Genomic DNA, 22369 nt, shown 5'->3' on the forward strand with positions numbered 1-22369 from the left:
GCATGCATATTAAGCTGAGCAAAGCTAGTTTCACACATTTTGAACATGTTAAACCAGTGGATGAGGTACGGGCAAGCATTTTGCAACCTTTGAAACACTGCTCACCTACGGGCAGTCTGTCTCATCTTGTTTGACAGCAGATTAGCTATGGGTACATTTCTAATTTATTTTCATCTCGCATTACTTAAAATTATATGGCCCATTTCATTCCATTTTACAAAAAATCTACTTTTACATGTGTACATATATGTCATGGGCCTTTTTTGTGCTTATTTACAAAAAAAAAAAAAAAAAATGGATGTTGTGTGGGCTCGAACCTTGCCTGCTTGCTCTTAAGCCGAAGTCTCTACCGCTATGCTATTACTTCTTGGCTTAATTTGCATATTTAGTTCTTGTATCCTTTTCCACTGATTGCTAACTGCAGCTGCGTAACGAGCACGCCCGCACACACGAGCGCACTCATAAGCAAACATCTACGGGGTTTAAAAAAATAAAAACAGTTTTCATTTTTACATTTTATAACAACTGTTTACATTTTTACATTTTATATTGCTGGTCTGTGGGGGCATGTGTTGTGTAGTGTGTTTCTTCACATTTCCATGGCCTCTCTCGTGGGTGTTTACTTTCTGCCATTGTAGCCTTCTGGGGGCGTGTCCGCTTGCAGGGCTTAGCCTACGGACACGCCCCCTACTGTCTTACACGGACCGTGTAAGACTTGCATGTGATTCAGCATGCCTCATGCATATGCATGACATGCTGACATCACACCGTTTAACTGCAGCCTCCATGTAAGAGTTATAACTCTTACACGGAGGCTTCCTGAATCCTGCCCAATGATTCATAGATGTTCACTGAAGCAGAGCAGAGCTCTCTGATAACTTTGTCAGACTTGCTCTGCTTGGCAGAAGTCTGATATAGAGATATGCATAATTAGCCTCATTATGAAACCTATTAGATACTCTTATAAATGTCAATGAACTATCTTTCTGAGTAGTTGGAACAACTATGTATAGGCCTCTCATTGAGCAGAATGCCATGGAACCCTGATCCGCACAGATGCAAGTTTGCTCAGCTAAGGTGGCAACATGCTACAATATGCTGTAGATTTCATATAGTACTCAATGTGCATGCACACCTTATAATGTCATATAGTTATACTGCCGAACTCAGACATTGTGTTGTATGCTGTATTCTGCAACTTTGCAGTCTGTTGTGGTATTCATATTTATATACCTAATTTACATTGGCCTGGGTTGCAGGCTGCTCCATTTACATGTGGCTTAGAAATGCTTTGCAGTCTCTGTGATGCTTACATGTACACATCATTATAACAAAATGTTTAGAATTGATCTCTCCAAATGTACTATGCAAGAGTGAGCAAGACAGCTTTTGCAGTTGTTTAGAAATTCTGGTCAAGTTTTATGAAACATTTTTACAAACATTTTGAAACCTGTTGTTTGTGTATAAGTTAATTACTGGAAAAGATACAAGCTAGAGATTTCATCATAGACTGTATCATCAAATCTCCAGGTAGCCAGTCACACCATTTGAATGTCTTCTTTGGTGTTTATTTAATTTGTTTGTGTTTGTTTGTGTCTTTCGGCTTTTCCCGGTTAGGGGTCGCCACAGCGGAAGTCCGGTCTGCTAATGATTGGTAGTGGATTTTTACGTACCGGATTACCAGCCCTGACGCACAACTTTCAACGAAGGCACGCCCCATTCACGTATGCCTCCACAGAGAAGACGCTCTAGCTGAGAATCGAACGGGACAACATCTTGCTATGACGCGACAATGCTACTGCAGCACCACCACTGCAGTATTTGGTGTTTATTTAATATTGTTAATAATTGCAAGTCCTGGTTTCTGAGCACGGATTAGTGGCTGAACTGGAGATTGTACAAGCATGGAAAAGAAAAAAACAGTTTTTATTACATAGTAACAATCACTTCACTTTCTTTGTGTTTGTTTTGCAGTTAATTTGCAGGGGTGCAGGGAGTGCAGCAACTCACGCTTTGATTTTTTTTGTTTTTTAGGTGCTCTGTGTGGTCATTTGCTAAGCTGAGGGTTTGTTGTTCAATGCATATTATCATTCAATGGTCAGGCTTCAGTATATAGGGATATAATTAGGCAGTGGTACAGCGGTTAACATTGTCACCTCACAGCAAGAAATTCTCCGGTTTGATTCTTGACTGGGGTGCCTTCTGTGCGGAGTCTGCATGTCCTCTCTGTGGTCTTGTGGGTTTCCTTCAGGTGCACCGGTTTCCTCTTGCATTTCAAAGACATGCAGTAGGTGGATTGGACACACTAAATTGACCATAGGTGCGAATGTATGTGTGAGTGAGTGATACGGATGAGCTACCGTGGAAGGGCTAACCACCCTGTGGTGTAAAACTTGACACAAGATTATTGTCACTGTTGAAAGTGACACCCCAACTCCATGGGCAAAAATGAGAAAAAATGGTTGAGGATGGATGGAATTAGTACCATGATGTAGTGTTTTGTTACTGAAAAGAATGCATAATATAGAAGAGATAAAACATACTGAAATGAGCAGCCTTTCAGTTGATGCATTTAGGGACTATGTTATCAGCCAACTTTTTACATTAAGATTGCTTAAGGTGAGATGACATCAGGTTAATGGCAGAAATATTAATTATGCTGCAGGAATCATTGAGGTTAGCACTTCCTCCAGAAATTCAAATTGTATAGCAGAGTGGCACATCCTAAGAAGGGTGCTGTACCTGTTAAAAGAGCTAATGAGGAATTCATCTGTCAGAATATGTGCAGGTACTGAATTGCTGTTGTAGCCTTGGGGACCTATAAGTTGCCTTTACAGTCAGAATAGAAATTTATCTATGTGATATCATGTGAAGTCTCAGAGTTATCCCAAGCATAAGCATAACAAGGAGTACTACTGAATGATGTAATGACATAGAATGTTTATAAATACTGTGAAAAGAGAGAACAGCATACTTCATATGGGTCCCCTTCAAAACATCTAAAACCCGTAACATCTAATTTCATAACACTGAGACCAGAACATCTAAAACCCAAAACATCTACACTAAAAATCACATGAAAATAACATCGCTCCACATATAACGACATATAACGACACCAAACTACCAAACACACTTTTTACTACGTTTCTGCAGGGGGTCTTGAGAAAGTAGGGTTAGGAAATTAAGTTTTTCCCACTGTAGTGCGATCTTGGAGTTGGTATATTTAATTTACAGGGGGGCGGATCCCGCCACATGGGGGGTGCAGGGGGGGCTTGTCCCCCTGCAGAAAGGTAGTGAAAAGTGTGTTTGGTAGTTTGGTGTCATTATATGTAGAGGGGATGTTATTTTCTTGTGATGTTTAGTGTTAGATGTTATGAAATTCGATGTTATGGGTTTTAGATGTTTTGGGTTTTAGATGTTCTAGTCTCAATGTTATGAAATTAGATGTTATGGGGTTTAGATGTTTTGAAATAGACCCACTTCATATAGGTAGAAAAGTTGAACAAGAAACTTGTTGCAGTAACAGATATTTGATTTCCTTTTTGTCTTTGCAGCTCTTACATATATGTTGCAAGTAGGATTGTCTCCTTTTCAAATGCCGAAAACACACATTTTGTAGAAATGTGGAATTTTCCAGCACAGACCATACCCATGGTTAGTGCAAAGGACAGAACTTCACTTATTTGTCAAAATAAAAACTTATTCTTGCACCATTTGAGTTGTTTATTTTCATGTAATGGCTAGGTGTTTCAAATACAAATTAATCATTTTATGCAGCTATTAAAGGAACTTAGGACATATTTTTGCCCTAAAATCTCAGGACATTTGCCATTTATTTATCTATTTATTTTATTTATATATATATATATATATATATATATATATACATGCATATAGTTTATATATATTTTTTTTTGCAGGACAGAACTGCAGAAAGAGGGACTGTCCTGCACCAAAAAAAAAATAGGTGTTTACCCTGGTTAGAACTTCAAGCAGGGCCTATTCAGCTGGCTTCAGAGTTTTTAGTCATTGGATACTGCTTCCCCTATCAATGTCTTAACTAGTCATCTAAGTTCCCAGTTCTATTCATGGAGGCTCTGGCTGACAGCAAGGCTGCAAGAAAGAGTTTCACTTTCAATATTTACAGACAATGCCACAAAAACTTAATATCAGGATATATGTTTGACAGAAATAGCAAGTAGTTTCCATATTTTGATCTTAAATGCATTGTATAACATTAGGAGGCAGCAATAGAGAGGTATCCTATTTTGGATAACATTGGATTAAATCAGGAAATCCTGATGCACAGCTTTACCAAATTAATAAAATGGTCAGTATAAAACCACATCTGACAGAGGTAGCTATCAAATACATGCAGGTAGGACTTTTATCATCTCATATCTTAATTGTTTCACACAATTTCTGCAATTATTCAAATGTGACGTGGAACCAGGATAAATGGCATGACATCTAATCTGAATAACAACCTAGCAATATTAAAGAAAGCAACAGTAAAATAAAAATGGGGGGAGGGCAGAAGGGTGGTAACTAATCCTAGAAAGATGTAAGTCAAGTTAAACATTTACTGTTGAGGTGGCAATCTCAGATTACTGTACTGTATCATATGTTTGACTTTGTTCGCTGTAGACATTATATATGGGTGGAATATCAACCTACACATACAGAGCTGCAGTTAAGTCAGTTGATGCCCTACACAATCTCCCCCTACCTATAGCCAGAGCTGAAGTGCAACAAAAATGTCCTGCACAACTGAAGACCAAAATAAAATTTCCTCAACCAGGCAAAAAAACTTTTAACTCCACCAGGCAAAAAACTATTATATTTTGACATAACAACTCATTGCGCTGTCTGAGATACTTCTCAGAAACTGTAGCAAAGAGCTATACTATCCCCTTGTTACAGTTCCTAACACACTATTACAAGCTGCAAGCAAATCATTTAAGCATCTATGACTCCAGCCATGGCTGTGTAAATAATCTTTAAAGCAGCTGTGACTCCAGTCATGGCTGTGTAAATAACTGCTGTTAGTGCTTACAGTTACAAGGATGGATCAGCATTTGCACCTTGTGATTGCATGGATGAATTGACACCTCTTTAATAGTGACGAGAGCAGTCCCTAACAGAATGCAATGGGCGCAGCCACCCCTTCTCCCTGACATAGCTGTGGCTTAATACATCAACATGAAAAGTGTCCCTCATGACCTTCTCTAAAGGACTGCTGTAGCAAAACTCAGTCTAACCTTAGAATGACAGTCATAGGATCATAGGAAGCTACTAGGTTATTGACCGTGAGGCCCTTACAAGCCTAGCCAAGAATCTAGCCTATGTTCCAACAAGTCGGCACCCAATGCCACTGTCCAGCAGGGACACAGGTGGAATCCCAGGGGTGTAGTTTTTTTTCCACATCCAGTTATCCAGGTTGCAGTTAAAAAAGGGTTAATGAGGTACTCAGTTTGATGTGGAGAGGGAGTCTGTTTCACAAAAGGAGGGGTCTCTGGGACACAAATCTGTCCTGCCAACCAGTCCTGTTGATGTCACAAACCAGGTTGAGGTCTCGCATGGGGGTTACTCGATTGGAGCTTGACTTGTGGATATGCACAGTCCCATCAAGGCAGGGTCTGAAATTGCTTTGCATGCCAGGCAGAGGTCACCTCTAAGGAGACTGTAGGAGACTGATTAGAGGGACAGGGCCTTTAGCCTGTCTGTGCAGGATAGATGTTTGAGGCCCTGGATTCTCCTGATAAGGAACCTCTGTGGTCACTCCAACTGCTGTATGTGCTTTGTGAGGTACATGCCAAAAGGATTATTGTACTCAGTAGTGGGTTTTATAAGGGAAGAATGCAGGAATGTTATGACCACCCTATCCCTGGATGAGATACCCTTACTAATGAGGTAAGCCATGTAGAAAGCTTTCCGTACAATGGAGGCAATATGGTGGTCAAAAGTCAGTTTGCTGTCAACCTGGGTGCCAAAGTCCCTCTTGACTGACTGCATGCTTGGACCTTATTATTAATGTGATAATTTGTGGGGATGTCACCAGTCATTTGTTTGGGTGGGACCCTGTTGGAGGATGTCCACATCACAAGGGGAATTGATGACAGCACCCAGCTTGCAGTCATCTACAAACCCGGTCAGCCATAGCCCATTGGTTTTGGCCTGCACCTCAGAAATGTATATTCCAAGCAGCAAAGGCCCCAAGACTAATCCCTGGGGTACACCACTCATTTTGGGTCTACTACTTGAAGTGGCTTCCCCTATTTTGACTAGGTGGGTTCTATCAGTGAGACAGTCTGCTACCCATCTGGTAACATATGGATTGATGCCTAGTTGAGAGAGTTTATCTATTATACCCGAGTGGGGAATAATATCAAAGACTTTGGCCAGGTCAGGATAGGCAGTGTGCACCATCTTCCCCTTGTCCATGGCTTTGTTGACTGTCTCAAAGAAGTTGACCAGATTTAACAGGCATGACCTTCCCTTGACGAAACCAAACTTTGTGAGATTGAGTGTTTGGAGGTCGTCAATGTCCTTGTTAATGAGGTCCATGATAATCTGCTCCATGGCCTTGCAGATCAGGCTATGTAGGCTGATGGGTCTATAACTTCCTGGATTGGTGGACGCTCCACCTTTGTGCAAATGGATGACAGTGGCTGTCCTCTACTCAGTTGGGATGAAGCCAGTACTCAGGCTTTGGTTGAATAGCGTGCCTAATGGTGCTGCAAGTTCCTGCCTGAGTTCATGTAGGATGCAGCCTGGGATGATATTGGGTCCCATGGAGGCTGTATTTTTTGCCTTTGAGGGGGCAGTGATGACTTGCTCCCTAGAGAGAGCGGGAAGGGGGCAGATACTGGGGATATCCTGATTTAGTGATGGGGGGGACAGAGGGGTGAAGTTTTCACTGAACCTGTCTGCCAGCAGGTTGACTATATCTATGGCGTTTGTGTTCTTGACCACCAAGCAGATCTGGCTGCTTCCTTTGAGGTTGCAGACATATGTGAAGAAGGCCTTATGACTGTCTTTAGTAGATGTGATCGATATGGACTCATAGTTTGCTTTGGATGATTTCACTAGTGCTGTTATTTGCTTGCTCAGGATAAGAAGAGATTGCTTCCAATTAGGCACGTGCTCCTTCTTGATCCTGGACAGCAATTTTTTTCATTTTATTAGAGAACTTATTTATTGCAGATGTCTGCCAGACAGGTTTACTCTTCCATGAGGAGGATGGTTTCATCCTGTCTGGTAATCCTGATTCCATGCAGCTATATAAATGCTCATATAGTACTTTTGTGTAGATTTGGACATATGTGCCAGTTCCTATAAATGGGGAGGGAGCTGTGAAACTGTTTATACCTTCCCTCAGGAGGTTGTAATCAGCTTTGGAGAAGCTTTTTTGTTTGTCCCTAGCTTGGGTTGGGGGGGTCAGGGGTGATGGTGACTTCTAAAGTGACCGCTTTGTGGTCGGATCTTACCAGGGATGATGACACTGTAGGGATGCTGCAGTGGTTACTCATGTTGGTTAATACCATATCTAAGATATTTTCACCTCTTGTGGGGGTGTCAACCAACTGGTCCAAGACATTTGCACTGACAAAATCAAGGAATCTCTGGGTATTTGTTTTATGGCATGAGTATTTCTTCCAGTCTATGGTTGGATAGTTAAAATCACCCAGGATCAGGGTAAAAGGTTGAATTGTGATAGATTTGAAGATGTCCAGATAGGTGGAGTGGGGATCTTGAGTCAAAAATGGAGGCATGTAGCTACCTATGATTTTGTTAACTGCAACTGAAGTGTCTACTGTGCATCACACTGTTTGACCAGCCTGAAGGTGTGTATGTCTTTTATATGTATATTGCAGCTTCACCTCCTTTTGCTTTGCTGCCCACGGTTTGGGGTCTGAATGTATGACAGAATGAGTAACCTCATTTGGCTGGTGTGCTCTCCGCAGCTTTGAACCAGTATTCTGTGACTGCACAATTGTCATCGTCTTCCAGGGTTAAGAATGCTGGCAATGAGTACAGTTTCATGTTTAGAATCCTAGCATTTAGCAGCATGGCCTTTAATAATACGTTTTGATGAAATTTTCATATTGGTAGTTTTGATCTCATGGCATTGCCTAAAAAAGGCACTAATGGGGCAGGCAAGAGCCTTTATCAGGAGCCTGACACTCAAGGGAGACAGATGCAGGCCATCTCTGGCAAACATTGAGGTTTGTCAGTCATATCATCCCAGGCTGTCAGGTACTAGATCCCCTTGGAATGACACCAGAAGCTAAGCCAATTGTTAAGGTCAATCATTTTCTGTTTGTATTGAGTCATCATTGTGGGTGATGGTAGAATGCTACTTAAGGCTAGGAACATACCTACCTGGGACACATATTCAACGAGCTTGATCATGTCTATCTTCATATAGTCCAGGGAGGTACGTCTCAAGTCATTCACACCAACATGGGCTATGACAGAGTCATAACAGTACCTATTGAGAGACTTGAGTGCATGGGTGATATGGCGGATTCTGGCAAATGACAAACAACTAACCGTGACTTTCTCCTTATCCAACCTGGTGAGGGGCACATCTGTGTGTCTCACAATGGAGTCTCCCATGACTAATATGCTGGGTATATGTTTAGGCCTTAATGATTGTGAGACACAGGTTTCTGGACTATGTGTGGTATGGTAGGCAGTGGAGTTTGCGTGTGTTTTTGTCTCAGAGGTCTCTTTTGTCTGGGCATAGTTTTTTGAGGGCTTCCGCATATGTGGGGGTGTATTGTGTAGGTGTGGGTGGTGTTTTTGTTGACAACCTTCTCAGTGTCAGATATACTGGCTTGTGGGGGAGAGAGAACAATGACTCTAGGTTGTTCATGTAATTGCATCTGTCACAAATTGTGTTCCTAGATAGTAGTAGTAGTAGAGGATTGTCCATGTACATGAGACAGTTGCTACACTGTCTTATGATGCACATATAAACCAGACTGGCAGGAGTAAACATAGGAAATTGTCTATCCATAGTTGTCAGAAACTGAGGGAGAGAGGCCAGAGAGAGCTAAGAGGGGAAAGGGTGAAAGATCTAAGAGTAGTACTACTAGGTGATCACATAAGTTCTACTAAGAGAAGATTTGTAGCTGGAATACCTCAAAAGGGGTAAAAACCATGCAGCTTCAGCTCATAATGCAGCAAACCTGTATCTAGACTATGCTAATCAATTTAAGGGTAAGAATGTAGTAAAACTCATAAAGAAACACAAATTAGCCACTTACAAACAAGAAACAGAACTCATTCTGAAAAAAAATACAGTTAAACAGTAACGAAATGCATTAAAATGCAGTTAAACAGTAATGAATTGCAGTAAATAGCAATGAAATATGGTTAATCAGTAAATTGCTTTAAAACAGCGCAGATGTAATACATTAGCTCACCATCACAGCAGTAAAAAAAAAGCTCAAATAAAGCAGAAATTCAGTAGAATACTGTCAACAATATAACAAGGCTACCGGCAAGCAGTAATAAATGTGGCAAACTAAATGCAGTTGAATTCCTAAGCACAAGCAGCAAAATGAAGTAGGAAGAGGCACAATTTTTTTAGTAGAAAGTGAAGAGAAAGAAGATAAATTCAAGGTTGAGAAGCTAAAAGGGTGGGCCTTCACAACTTATCTCACTGTACACAGTAGAATGAACTGATGTAATGGGACTGAGGGGAGTGTCTAATATTAAATTTATACTAGAGGCTGGGAACACAAAGCCACCAAGCTTTAATTCCACAACAGGGGCTGGACAGGTGGGTGGGATAAATAAGATCAGAATAGAGGTAAGGATTGAATTCACTAAGTCTAAAAAACAGTTGCACGGTATAAACAGATATGCAGCAAATGTTTTATTTAATCAGAAGTGCAGAAAACAGTTGAAAGTAAGCACTTACCTTTTCCAGTCTCATAGCAGAGCAGTGGCAGAAGGTGTAACTCGCTGCAGCTTTGAGCAAACAAGTATAAACTGGTTTAAACACTAGCTATTTAAGCAGAGAAACAGGAACCTGCCAAATTATCCAATCAAAAAAAAACACAACCTTGCAGTAATAGCTCCAGCCAGATCAGACCAGACTGAATCCCCCTCCCACGAAGAAACAGCTGGGCCTTTCTAGACAAAAGATTTCCCTACAAGCTCCAAAGATCACAAGCAGTAGTAGATATTCAGTTTTATGCTATTGTTTTTCAAGTACAGCAACAAGTAAAAAGAACAGAACAGAGAAACAAAAAGGAGACCAAGATCAAAACAGAAGTAAGAATTGAATTCCATGTCTAAAAAGCAGTTGCACAGTTTAAACAGATATGCAGCAATTTTTTTTTAATCAGAAGTGCAGAAAACAGTTGAAAATAAGCACTTATCTTTTCCAGTTTCACAGTAAAGCAATGACAGAAGGCCTAACTCACTGCAACTTTGAACAAACAATTACAAACTGGTTTAAACACTGACTATTTAAGGCAGAGAAACCGGAACCAGCCAAATTATTCAATCAATAAACACAGCCCTGCAGTAATAACTCTAGCCATAGCAGACCAGACTGATCCCCCTCCCACGAAGAAACAGCTAGGCTTCTCTAGACAAAATATTTCATTATAAGCTCCAAAGGTCACAAACAGTATTAGATGTTCAGCACTATGCTAGTGTTTTTCAGGTACAGCAACAAGTAAAAAGAACAGAACACAGAAACAAAAAGGAGACGAGAATCAGAACAGATTCACTAAGTCTAAAGAACAGCTGCACAGAGTAAACAGATATGCAGCAAATGTTTTACTTAATTAGAAGTGCAGAAAACAGTTGAAAATAAGCAGTTATCTTTTCCAGTCTCACAGCAGAGCAATGGCAGAAGGCCTAACTTACTGCAGCTTTGAGCAAACAAGGGTTTGTAATGTTGGCTAAATTTCTGCATAGAAGGTTGGGTCAGAATCTTATGTACCTCAAAGTTGCACAGATCCTGATGCACATGGGAAAATGTAAAGACAATGCAGTTTGTGGACTACTTAATGCTGACATACCTTTAGCATAACATAACTGTAATTACTTGTTTTCCTTATTTTGCAGGGATCATGAACAGAGATTACGAAATGATTTCTAACAGCAATGGTAACAGTATTGATCATTTTAATGTCACTGGTACTGCGACAAGTATAGCTGCTAACAGGATCTCTTACTGCTTCAATCTGACCGGACCCTCTCTTGCCATTGATACTGCATGTTCTTCATCTCTAGTTGCATTACATTATGCCTGCCATGCAATTAAACAAGGTAATGAACTTCTGCCTGATGTTGTTTGTATGTGTATTATTCAAATGGTGATTTCAGCAAAATAAAATGAAAGTATATGTTTTACACTTTTATGCCATGTCCCACACAGAAATATTGTGTATTATATAGTTTGTATTTCTAAGGATTGTTTAGCCAGGGACCCATGACCTGAAATTCTACATGTAATTTCTAATCGTTATTGTGACTGTGATATCCCCACACTGGGCCAGTAATCGAGAAGCCCCACCACTGACACTGCAGAGGGATGTGCAGTTGGAGTACAAATGGATACACTCAGTATTTCCAAATGGCGACCTTTCTGCATCATGCACAATTTCCCTTAAGAGCACACAGGGATGGGGTCTGGTTCTCTCTGTTTCCCTCCAGGTCCCCAGTAAGACTCCCCACTGATAGGGCTGTAGGGTTAGGTCCTCAGCTGAATGTCCAATCCAAGACCTCAAGCACTCTCTCTATAAGCCAAGTGATTGTTCTCCCTGCTCCAAGTAGCTGACACACATACTCACAAACTGTGAAATTTGATTTTTCATGCGCACACACACACACACACACACACACACACACACACACACACACACACACACACACACACATAAGGTAGTTATCACCACTACTAGAACACGGCACAATAAGCTACTTTAAGGCTCTTAACAAAGGTTTCCAATTATACTGTGTAATTTTAATACTAATGCAAATGGTAGTAGTTGACCAAGACAATTAGGCCTTCTGGGGTGGCCCACGCAGTGTCACCAAATAAATATAAGCACTCTCATAGCTTAAATATTTTCTAAAGTGGACCAACCACAAGGAAAAGTTTAAATATATTTAATAATTAATAATAAAAGAACAATAAAATAGTAAATATGTATATTTACCGTAAACCATAGAGTTCAAATCACAGGAAATATTGAAAATAACATTGATGGAGTGAGTCATACAAATAAAACAATCTCTAACATAAGCTTCACTATATTAATGACTGAATCTAGGAGAATTAATATTCCCTAATAACGTACTTGATAGAGTAAGGCACAATGAAATACATAACCAGTCTTTCTAGTCAGGTTCCCCAAAACAGAATATGCAATACTCAGAGTTTAGTCGCTGAGTTCACTTGACTTTAGGTTCTCACAGTATCCACACAAGACACAGACCAAACTGAAAAACAATCCACAGCAGGTCAGCCAGAAGTATATCCAAGAACACGCTGGAGAATATTCCACAGTTAAAACGCAAGTTTATTGGATGACAGCCAAGGATTAAGCACTTTCATTAAAAAACTTTCTCAGAATCACTAAGCATCCCTCATCACCATCCTTAAATACCTCCCCCGATATCACATATCCCAATAAGAGAAAAAAAAACATCAAAACAAATAGTTCAAGTTTCAGCATTTCAGTAAAAGCCTACACTTTTAACATTGTAATAAAAAACCCTTTTCATACAAAATCTATCAACGTATGCACATTTATAAAAAAATACTTAAACAATATAGGATTTGAGCTTTAAAGCACTAGATATAGAAAGTGCTTCATTCAACTTGGGTGGGGTGGCATTCAATCTTATCTGCCACCGAAGTTCTTTTTCTTCCAAAATATCTTCCCATGGCCCCCCTAAAGTCCCTCACAACACTCTCTAACATGAAAAAACAAACTGTGATCCCTAAATTCCATAATGTGTTTAGCTACAGCATTTCTCTGTTCACCCTTCTTGATATCCAGAAGGTGCCCATATATGCATTCTCTAAATTTCCTTCTGTTTTTTCCCAAATAAAAATGATCGCAAACCTGGCACCTAGCCACATATATGACCCCTACAGAGTTACAGTTGCTATGGGCCCTAGATCTAATATGCATATGATTCACCCAAATGTGGTCACCCTCCAATAATACTTTACATTGTAAACAAACCCCCACACTTGTAGGTCCCCCATTTCTTGTTACTACTGAGGGGACCACAGTCTAAGGTCACATGTTCCAAGTAATTCTTGAAGGTTTTACCCCTTCTAAACACTACCCTGGGAATCTCTCTCAATATAGCAACCACTTCCTTAAAATGGGAAAAAAATATTCTAATTTTTATGCAGAATATTCCTAATTTCATAAGCCTCATTACAAAAATTAGTAATGAAAGCTCCTATAATGTCTTATGTTCCTTTTGGCTTACCCACAACCATGTCCTCTGTTGAGGTAATGCTATAATTGAAGTACAGTGCATGGTAACAATGACACATTTCTTCAACATCAGGTGATACTCTGCAGTGACAGTACAGCATATATGTCTTTGTTAATTGCTAGTATTAATGCAAATACATTGATAGTGATCATCTACATAACGACAGTCAAACATCTAGCAATTTATGTATAATGGCTGACAAACACCTACCAATATCTCCAGTATAGTACATTATATATGAACAATCACTGTAGTTTTTGTCTCCCTTCCATGATAACATGTCATATTAGACCCCCTCCTTAACATATGCAGCTCACTCAGTTACGAAAATACAAATATGAAACTATGCCTAACAAATGTGGATATGAAATGATGCATACCAACTGATAAACAATGGTTAATATCTCCATTACAGAGCTGTGGCTCATAGCCAGTTTTTAGTGCTATTTGGTTTCTTATATATTGCTCTGTAACTGGTAAATTATTTGGCTAAGGAAACCAGTTTCAAATATCATGATGCTATAAAGAGCTATGAGTCTGAAATGGAAATACACAATAATATATTTTGATGCAGCAAAGCCCAGCTTACATTTTCTTCAGATGATCTTAAAACGTTTCTTCACTTAGCAGCCATATAGGCTATAATTCTCATCACTTCTGTTCAACCCATCTACTTCCATATGATGATAAGCAATTCCTCTCTAGGCGATTGATATTTGAGGTAATTTTAGAAATATGAACATTTATGTCTGTGTGTAAATAGCACTTGTTGGATTTCCAAGACATGTAGAACATAGCAAAGTGTTAAGTAAAATATTTAGTGACCAAGCATCGCATATATGTAATCCTCAGACAATGCCTAATGCATGTCTCATTAACTGTGAGTACATTGCTTTAATATTAGCACTGGACAGGTATACAGCCAATAGCTCTTAAGCTGCATATATTTTAGTACAGGTATCAATGATGGTATTCTTCAGTGTCATCTAAAGTTTCAGGTGGATACCATGCAATAAATGGCACATTGTTTCATTAATTCATGTTATTAACGTAAATACAAAACTACATCATAGCTTTGTAATGACAGATAGACAACTAGAAATATCTATAGTATGGTATATTATATATGGACATTTCACATTATGGCACATTGTAGTTTAATGTAGCTCTCTCGGTTAAGAAAATATGAATGCAAATATGAACATATGCATAACAAAAGACAGACCGTGGTTAATATCACCCATCACAGCACATCGTAGACAAACAATCTTTAGTGTCATTTTATTTTCGCATCTTTCCCTTTTAATACCTCGCCTGTCATTAATTGGTAAGTTACTTAAGGAGTGAGCTTGAAACAAAAGCGTACTGTAGCAATCTTACATACTTCACATTGCTGTCTAGAGCTTTCATAAACATTCCTGTATTGGTTTGTGATTGTGCAATAGTTTGATAAGAGAAGTTTTTTATTTGGATTTATATTTTATTTTTTACCACTGTTTTCAGTGATTGTAGGAAGGAAGGGATAGCTTGTAGACAAGAAGATTTACTTTGATTTATATTTTAATTTTCACTGTTAGTTGTTAGAAAGGGATAGGTTTTAGACAGGCTAACTCTAGGCACCCTGAGGGAGCTTATCTAAGCAATCCTGTCTTGGTTTGTGATTTACTGATTTTTACTGTTAAAAAGTGGTGCAACTGTGAGCGATAGTGAGCAGAAGTTAGTGTGCACATTCATGCACGAAATAACAGAATTCCAGCATTTCTGTGACTTTCACAACTTATACGGTCAAAACAACTTTACTCTACTTAATTTAATATTTTGTTGTATATTGTTTGTGTGGCTTTTCTCTTAGAAGTTGATTTAATTTCTCTTTGAATTCTGTGGTAACTGATTTTTAATTATTCTTTTCTTTTAGAATTTTTTATTCATTTGCAGCTGAATAGGGATTCATCGAATGAGTATGCCATTAATGATTTGCTAAAGCAAAAATATCTTGTACTCTGTAATAAATGCTACGTATATCTAAAGGTAACACCTGATAACACTGTTGATCTGTGTTCTTCATGTCGAAAGTTGGATTTGCTTACTGGTATTAGTAAATCTAGACTTTCTAATAATAATTGCACTCACACAATAGGCACGGCTTGGAGAACTGTTGTTACATACATCAATGACTGGACTGTTGAGATAAATAATGTTACGCAAAGAGCAAATAAAACACATTTAGGCAGGAATGTGTGTATTTTCTGTAAAGATCACTTGACCTCTGTGAAACAAGATAATGCTACAGACAACTTTGGAATTCTGGATACAAGTATTCAGCAATCTGAGGATTCAGAGTGTACAAAAAAAAATAAAAAAATAAATAAAGGGAGATGTTCACAACAAATAACAAAGAAGAAAAAGAAACTGATGTGGCATCGTTGTCTCTAATGGACACGGGCAGCCTGTAAATGGTTCATCTCCCAGGACCCTGCTTACACTTATCAAGGGTATCAGAACTTGTTAGAGATTTGGGATGCATGGCTAAGCTTAAAAAGGCCCTTGTGGTCGTTAGTCTAGTAAACACCTATGAACCTATAAACCTATAAACGTCTGTAAAGCAAAGGGAATACATATTAAAAAGAACACTGCTTTGTTATGTAACTCACAGATTACTGGGAATGATAACATACTTCTAACAGAAAAAAACTTCACTCTACAGAAAAATAAATCATTTTGCCAAAAGAGAAGGTAGAAGAATGAGGAAAGGACCAGTTGAAAGGGAAAAACATCAAAACTGAACTTGGCAGGATTGAAGAACATTACTTTAAAAAAAAAAAAAAAAAAGAGGAGAAAGACAGGCGTTGACTACATGGTTCAAGCTGTGGATGTACAAAGTCCATTGGATGAGAATTGTATGCATGCACATGTAATAAGTAATGACAATAGTGGGATCAATAAGACCGATGCTGATGAAGATAATTTTTTCTAACAATTGATAGAGCAGATATTACTGAATTAGAAGATGAAGATTCTTCAGCTCTGGCCAGAAAAAGATATTCTTGTAATTGGAGATTCAATTATTAAAGGAACAGATACTTACATTTGAAGAGAAGAAAATTAACATTGAATAGAGTTATGCTTGCCAGGACCAAAAATAGATGATGTGAGGAAAGCCTTAGAAAGGCTTATTATTCATGTCAGTACAAATTATCTCATCCGCAAGGACTCATTGACTATTACTAGAGTACAGTCCTCTTAGATAGCATAGTTTGTACAGGTCCAGGTGTTAGGATGTATTTTTAATAAATCACATAAAGAAAGGAGAGTCATGTTACCATGAATAAAAAGATTTTTTTTTGTTTGGTTAAATACCTACATGAAAAAAATGTCCTGTTTTAAAACATGGAAATGTATAGAGCACAAAAGCCTAATTTTAGGCACCAGATGTGTTCAAACAGGATGGTGTGCACTTATCAAGATCAGGGAAGAGAATGTTGCAGTAGATATTTTACAATATTTGACAAGCCCAAGACATGATTTTTGCCAGGTTGAATATTAAACACTTCACAGATAGCAACATTTGATGCATCTCTGATGGTTTTTAATGATAGGAGCATTAATAATATATTTTTTAATTGGAAAATTTGCTATGTTCCCACAAGATTGATGTTATTGTCGTTAAAGTACAATGACTGGAAACCAGTTCTGTCAGGGTATAAAGGCTGTTTTTACTGTAACAGACATTCTAACAAAAAATCAGGTGGTGTTCTGATAGACATTAAAGATAGTTATGATAGCTGTGATTATTACATGTTCAGTGACAGCACCAATACCATAGATTGCGTAACTGTGACAATAAAGACAACCCTGGAACATACAAAAATTGTTTGAGTATATAGACCACCATCAAGTGCTGATGACATAGAGGAATTCATACATTTCTTGCATGAAACACAAGAGCAAATAATAATAATAGACTTAAATTTACCAGAAATAGACAGGAAAAGTATTTATTCAACAACATTAATAAAGAAATTATTCACATTGTATGTTCAGGAATAACAATTGCTTCAGACTATAAAAAACTACCAGGGAAAGGAATATACTACACATTGTTTGTGTTCCTAAAGAAATTACTGTTACTTCAAGTCAAATTTTACCACCATTGATCTGCAGTGATCATGGGGATATTAAGGTTAATTTGTTGCTAGATAATGCTGCCAGGATGAAATCTAAGTCAGTGCACAAAAGATTAATAACAGAGTATATGAAAGCAATACAGTCACTATGTAAATCTAGCTGGAGTAATGCATTCAGTGGAAGAACTGCAGAAGGAATGTGGAAAGTTTTGAAAGAGAAATTGTTTGAATGCAAAAAAATGAAAAAAAAGTTTAACATCAGGATTTAGGCACACAATGTCAGGAGGATATATTTCCATAAAAATAAAATACTTGATTAAGGTAAAAGACAAGAAATATAAGAAATAGAAAAGAGGTTGAACTACAACTTTGAAAACTGAAATAAACAAGATGGACAAATAGATTAAGCATAGTATGAGGCAATATGAAGAAAAAATTAAAGAAAATTTATATAAAGATATTGAGCTTAATAGGAAATCATTTTATAGATACATAAGATGTAGAAGGAATAAAGAAATACATACTGATACATTGTGTGCAGATTCTAAAATTTATTCTCAGGCACAACAGATTATAGATATATTTACAAAATCTTATGCAAAACAGTTTGCTTCACAAAGGGGGTGATAAGTTGTCCAGGTAACCTTGGATACTGAAAGCAGATTAGATTATATTGAAAAAGAACTATGTAAACTGGATGCAAACAAAGCACATGGAGGAGAATGCATTAGTAATAGTGACCTAAGAACACTTTAGAAAGAACTTTCAGAATCATTATATCTGTTATTTACTAGGGTGTATAAATATGGTGAGATTCCTCAAGACTGGAGTCATGCACTTATTAATCCTGTCTTTAAGGGAAAGGGGTAGGACAAACCCAGATTCATTCAGACCTTTAAGTCTACTTTCATGATGTGGAAAAATAATGGAAAAGGTAGTATTAAATAAGTTATCGTCAGAACGAGAAAGGATGGGACTTGAAGCCATATATCACCATGCATATGATGAAAATAGATCTATTATCATCTGTAACATGATGTTCTATAACAATATAATAACAGCTAAGAATGAAAATTTGTGTTGTGTTGTAATTTATATAGATTTAACTTCAGCATTGGATAGGGTCATACATAAATCATTGATCAATAAATTAGAATAACTAGGTATCAATGTACTCTTGATAAGATGAATAACTGCATGGCTTACAAATAGGAAATGGCAAGTATCATACAGCAACTGGACAGTTGAAATTCTAGGTAACAGTTAAGGTGTCCCAAAGGCCTCTGTCCTAGGCCCATACTTGTTTAGAGTGTATCTTTCTGATCAATCTTTTTCATCTGAGATGTTCTGCACTCTGAATGCAGATGATTTGAAAGTGGATAAACTGATTATGTGTTACAGTTAGGGAATGTCTGCAAAGAAACTTGACTAAATTGACCATTTGGGCATAGGAGAATAATATGCTGATAAATGCATCAAAAACTAATCATATGAGACCTGGGAGAAATAAACTGAAAGATGAATATTTAATACAGCGCACAGTGATTGAAACTGTAGATTCTTTTAAGGACCTGGGTATATGGGTAAATCTAGCTTTGAGTTTTTCTAATATCACCCAATTGATTAATGATATTTATAGAACTGTAGGGTGTATACAAATATTTATAAAATCTAGGAAATCAGAAACAATGAAGTTATCATTTCTTAGTTATATTAGAACCAAACGTGAGTATGGAATAACAATAAGGAAACCTTAAAAGAAAACAAGCATGAGTAAACTGGAAAGAGTACAGCAGAAATTTACCAAGGGCATCCATGGATGTGAAAATTTAAGATATCCTTCTGTTCTCATGTTGCACTATTCTTCACTTTAGGGAGTTGCTGCCTGCAGCACCGGACATCCAGCCAGTATACTAAAGTCTTGAAAGCAGGGGTATGTGCAACGTGGCGTGTAAGAGCCATAAACTAATGCCAGCTATATCTGTGATGTCTGCACGTACCCAAATCAGAACTTTTTTGCCACAGAGCTTTTCAGATGTCCGATTGCCAGCTCCAGTTATCTGGCATTTGTTTGACTTCGGCCATCCGTTTTTGATGCTCACTTCAGGCTGTCCACATTCAGATAAGTACCCTTGTGGGGTTTTTGCTTGTTTCTTTACCTGTTTCAGATGCATATCATCTAGGAAGAGAAAGTGCGCTTGTGAAAGACAAATTCCACACAAGGACACGCACAATCAGTGTTTATTCTGTTTAGGGGCAGGTCACGACTACATGTCCTGTGATATTTGCCAATCCTTTGTCCCCAAAACCCTGAGAAGTCATTTGTCGGCTTTAAATTACTACTTAGAGAATCAGCGACTTCGAGGCTTGGTGTCCGGGATAGAAGGCAGAGCAGGAACCTCCAACGAGCCGCCAGGAAGAAGGCTAAAAAAGTTAGGACAGATATCCTAGCTGCGTCTCGGGAATTTAGAGACAGCTATGCCTAGGAATGTTTGGGGTTATCAAAAATTGGAGAGAATCAGATGACCTGTGTAAACGATTCTATAGACATGAAAAGTGTGCTAATTGGTTCTCTGAGATAACTGCTGATACATGGGATATACTACCAAATAACATTAAAGCAAGCACTAGTTTAGATATTTTTAAGAACAGCCTGGGCATTTATTATGGGAACAACTGATGTTAAGTTGTTCATCTCACCTTCGTTCTAGCTGTTTGGGTTCAGAGCCGATCCTCGGCTCCAACTCGGCCATCTTCTGTAGCTCGAGAGGCTACCCCTTATCCCAGCATTCCCAGCGTCAGCTACCCAGATCTTGTTTGCTCCTTCAGCTACAGTTTTTTCTATTAATCTATTGTTGTTTATTCCTGAAATTTTGTCAATTATTTTGTCAAATTTTTGTCTAGATATATTCCTTTATCCCTTATCGCTTTCTTGTGTATTGCAGCTTTATTGGCCGTCGCTCTATAACTCGCAGGCCTTCTGTTTCCTTTGAACTTGTTTAAATTAGAGAGTCCCCCCCCCCCCTTAGGATAGCCATTTAAATTAGAGGCTTTCCTTTCTGTTCCTTAACTGTAAAAAAAAAAAATGTATTTGTTTCTTGTTTTTCGTAGTATAGCTTTTTATTATTGTTGTTGTGGTTGTTGTTACTAAAATGTCTAAAGATACCAAGGTATCGGGCTTCAAAAAGTGTGACTAATGCTGTCAGAAAATGTCTCTGACAGATGGGCACACTAGTTGTGTATATTGTGTATATTGTTTGGGCACTGTTCACATGCAAGACTCCTGTTCTATATGTCATGCTTTTAGTCCAAGGGTCCTGCAGGAGCACAAAAAAACAAATTAATCCTTCAGGGATTGTTGAAGCCTCAGGATTCTCTGGCTAAAAGTACTCAGCCAGCAAAATCCCCTAAGTCTGTCAAGCCGTCGGCTCCACGTTCAGAGCCAGCTTCTTTACTTAACCAACCAAGTATGTCTGTGCCGGCTGGCACCGACAAGACAACTCCTCCGTCAGCTCCATGTGTGATTCCAGAGCCACCTCGAGGCATAAGAGACTGAGGTCTCTGTCCTTGGAGTCCATCCATGCGGCACCTCAGTCATCTTTGTTACAGAGTGAACATAGCAATCATTCTTCCCACTCCTCTCGATCCTCTAGATTATCGGATTATGATGTGGAGAGAGTAGTAAGTAGGTTGCTTAAGTCACAAGCACTGGCTAAAATTCTGTCCAGCCCACCTCAACAGGTATCGGCTCTAACTGCTTCTATTTCTGTTCTTCCGACTACATTTAGCTCGGAGTCTGAGACCATGGATCCACAGGTAGTAGAACCGTCAGCGCCGATCATTATCTCTCCTTCGTTTCTGACATCTGCTCCAATTACCTCGATTATACCTTCTATTGAGGGATCTGGGCACCAAGGCTCTCTCGTCGGCTCTGAGGGGGGAGTGGCATCAGACCCTTGTCTGACCCTGTTCTCCCCCTCGGAGCTTCGGTGCAGGTGAGCTTGGCTCCAACATCGGCCTCGGAGCCGTCACCCTCGACGTGAAGAAAGACTCCTGTTTCTTCGGAGCCAGAGCTTTCTCTGCCTAGTGGTCGGGATGCCTTTGGGGTCATGCGGAGTGTGCTGTCCCCTGAAACTGCTCTACTGCCAGCTCCATCGGCTCCTCCCCCCACGGTGTCTGTTCCAAACTCTACTCCTCCTCCAGACCCAAAGCGTAGGGAACCTATGCCTCAGGACACCCCATTGGGTGATCCTTCTTCTTCCGAAGCCTCCCCTGATCACTTGGAAGAGCCTCCCCGGAAGACGAAGTGCAAGAGGAAGCACATAGACTCCCCTGAGTCTGTCACTTCAGATACAAACATGAATGAAGCAGAAGGGTCCCCAAGGTCCCCCTCTGAAGATGTTTCCTTTTCGGACATCCTTCAAATGCTTAGACAGAGGAGGGACTGGACTTCCCTAGCCCCTACTGAGGACATGTCTGTATACCTGGATGCATTTGGTTCCCGACCTTCCACCTCCTGGGTATCTCCTCCTTTCGATCCACTCATGTCTGTAGTGGCTCGAAAAGCTTGGTCAGCTCCAGATTGCATGGAACCTACTCCGAGGAGACCAAACAAATTTATTACAGCCCCCAGGACAAACAATTCCTCTCCAAAGGTGTGCTCATTGATGCCATGGTGGTAGCAGCAGTCACCAAAAAAAAGTTAGCAGAAACCTCTTCATCTGTTCATCCTCCAAACAAAGAGCCTCAGA

The 22369-nt window shown here is 39.0% G+C and overlaps 1 protein-coding gene across 1 annotated transcript in view; it reads left to right on the forward strand.

Annotated features, from left to right (window-relative positions):
• The window catches only part of LOC122801201 (highly reducing polyketide synthase cm3B-like), a 249758-nt gene that overhangs the window by 75488 nt on the left and 151901 nt on the right, over nt 1-22369 (forward strand). The window contains exon 2 of the mRNA XM_044070758.1: nt 11098-11301. Coding sequence (XP_043926693.1) covers nt 11098-11301 — 204 coding nt within the window. The remainder of the gene's footprint in view (nt 1-11097; nt 11302-22369) is intronic.

Source organism: Protopterus annectens, chromosome 4.part1 (assembly GCF_019279795.1).
Source record: "Protopterus annectens isolate FY-2018-M chromosome 4.part1, PAN1.0, whole genome shotgun sequence".
In the NCBI taxonomy this organism is placed as follows: domain Eukaryota; kingdom Metazoa; phylum Chordata; order Ceratodontiformes; family Protopteridae; genus Protopterus; species Protopterus annectens.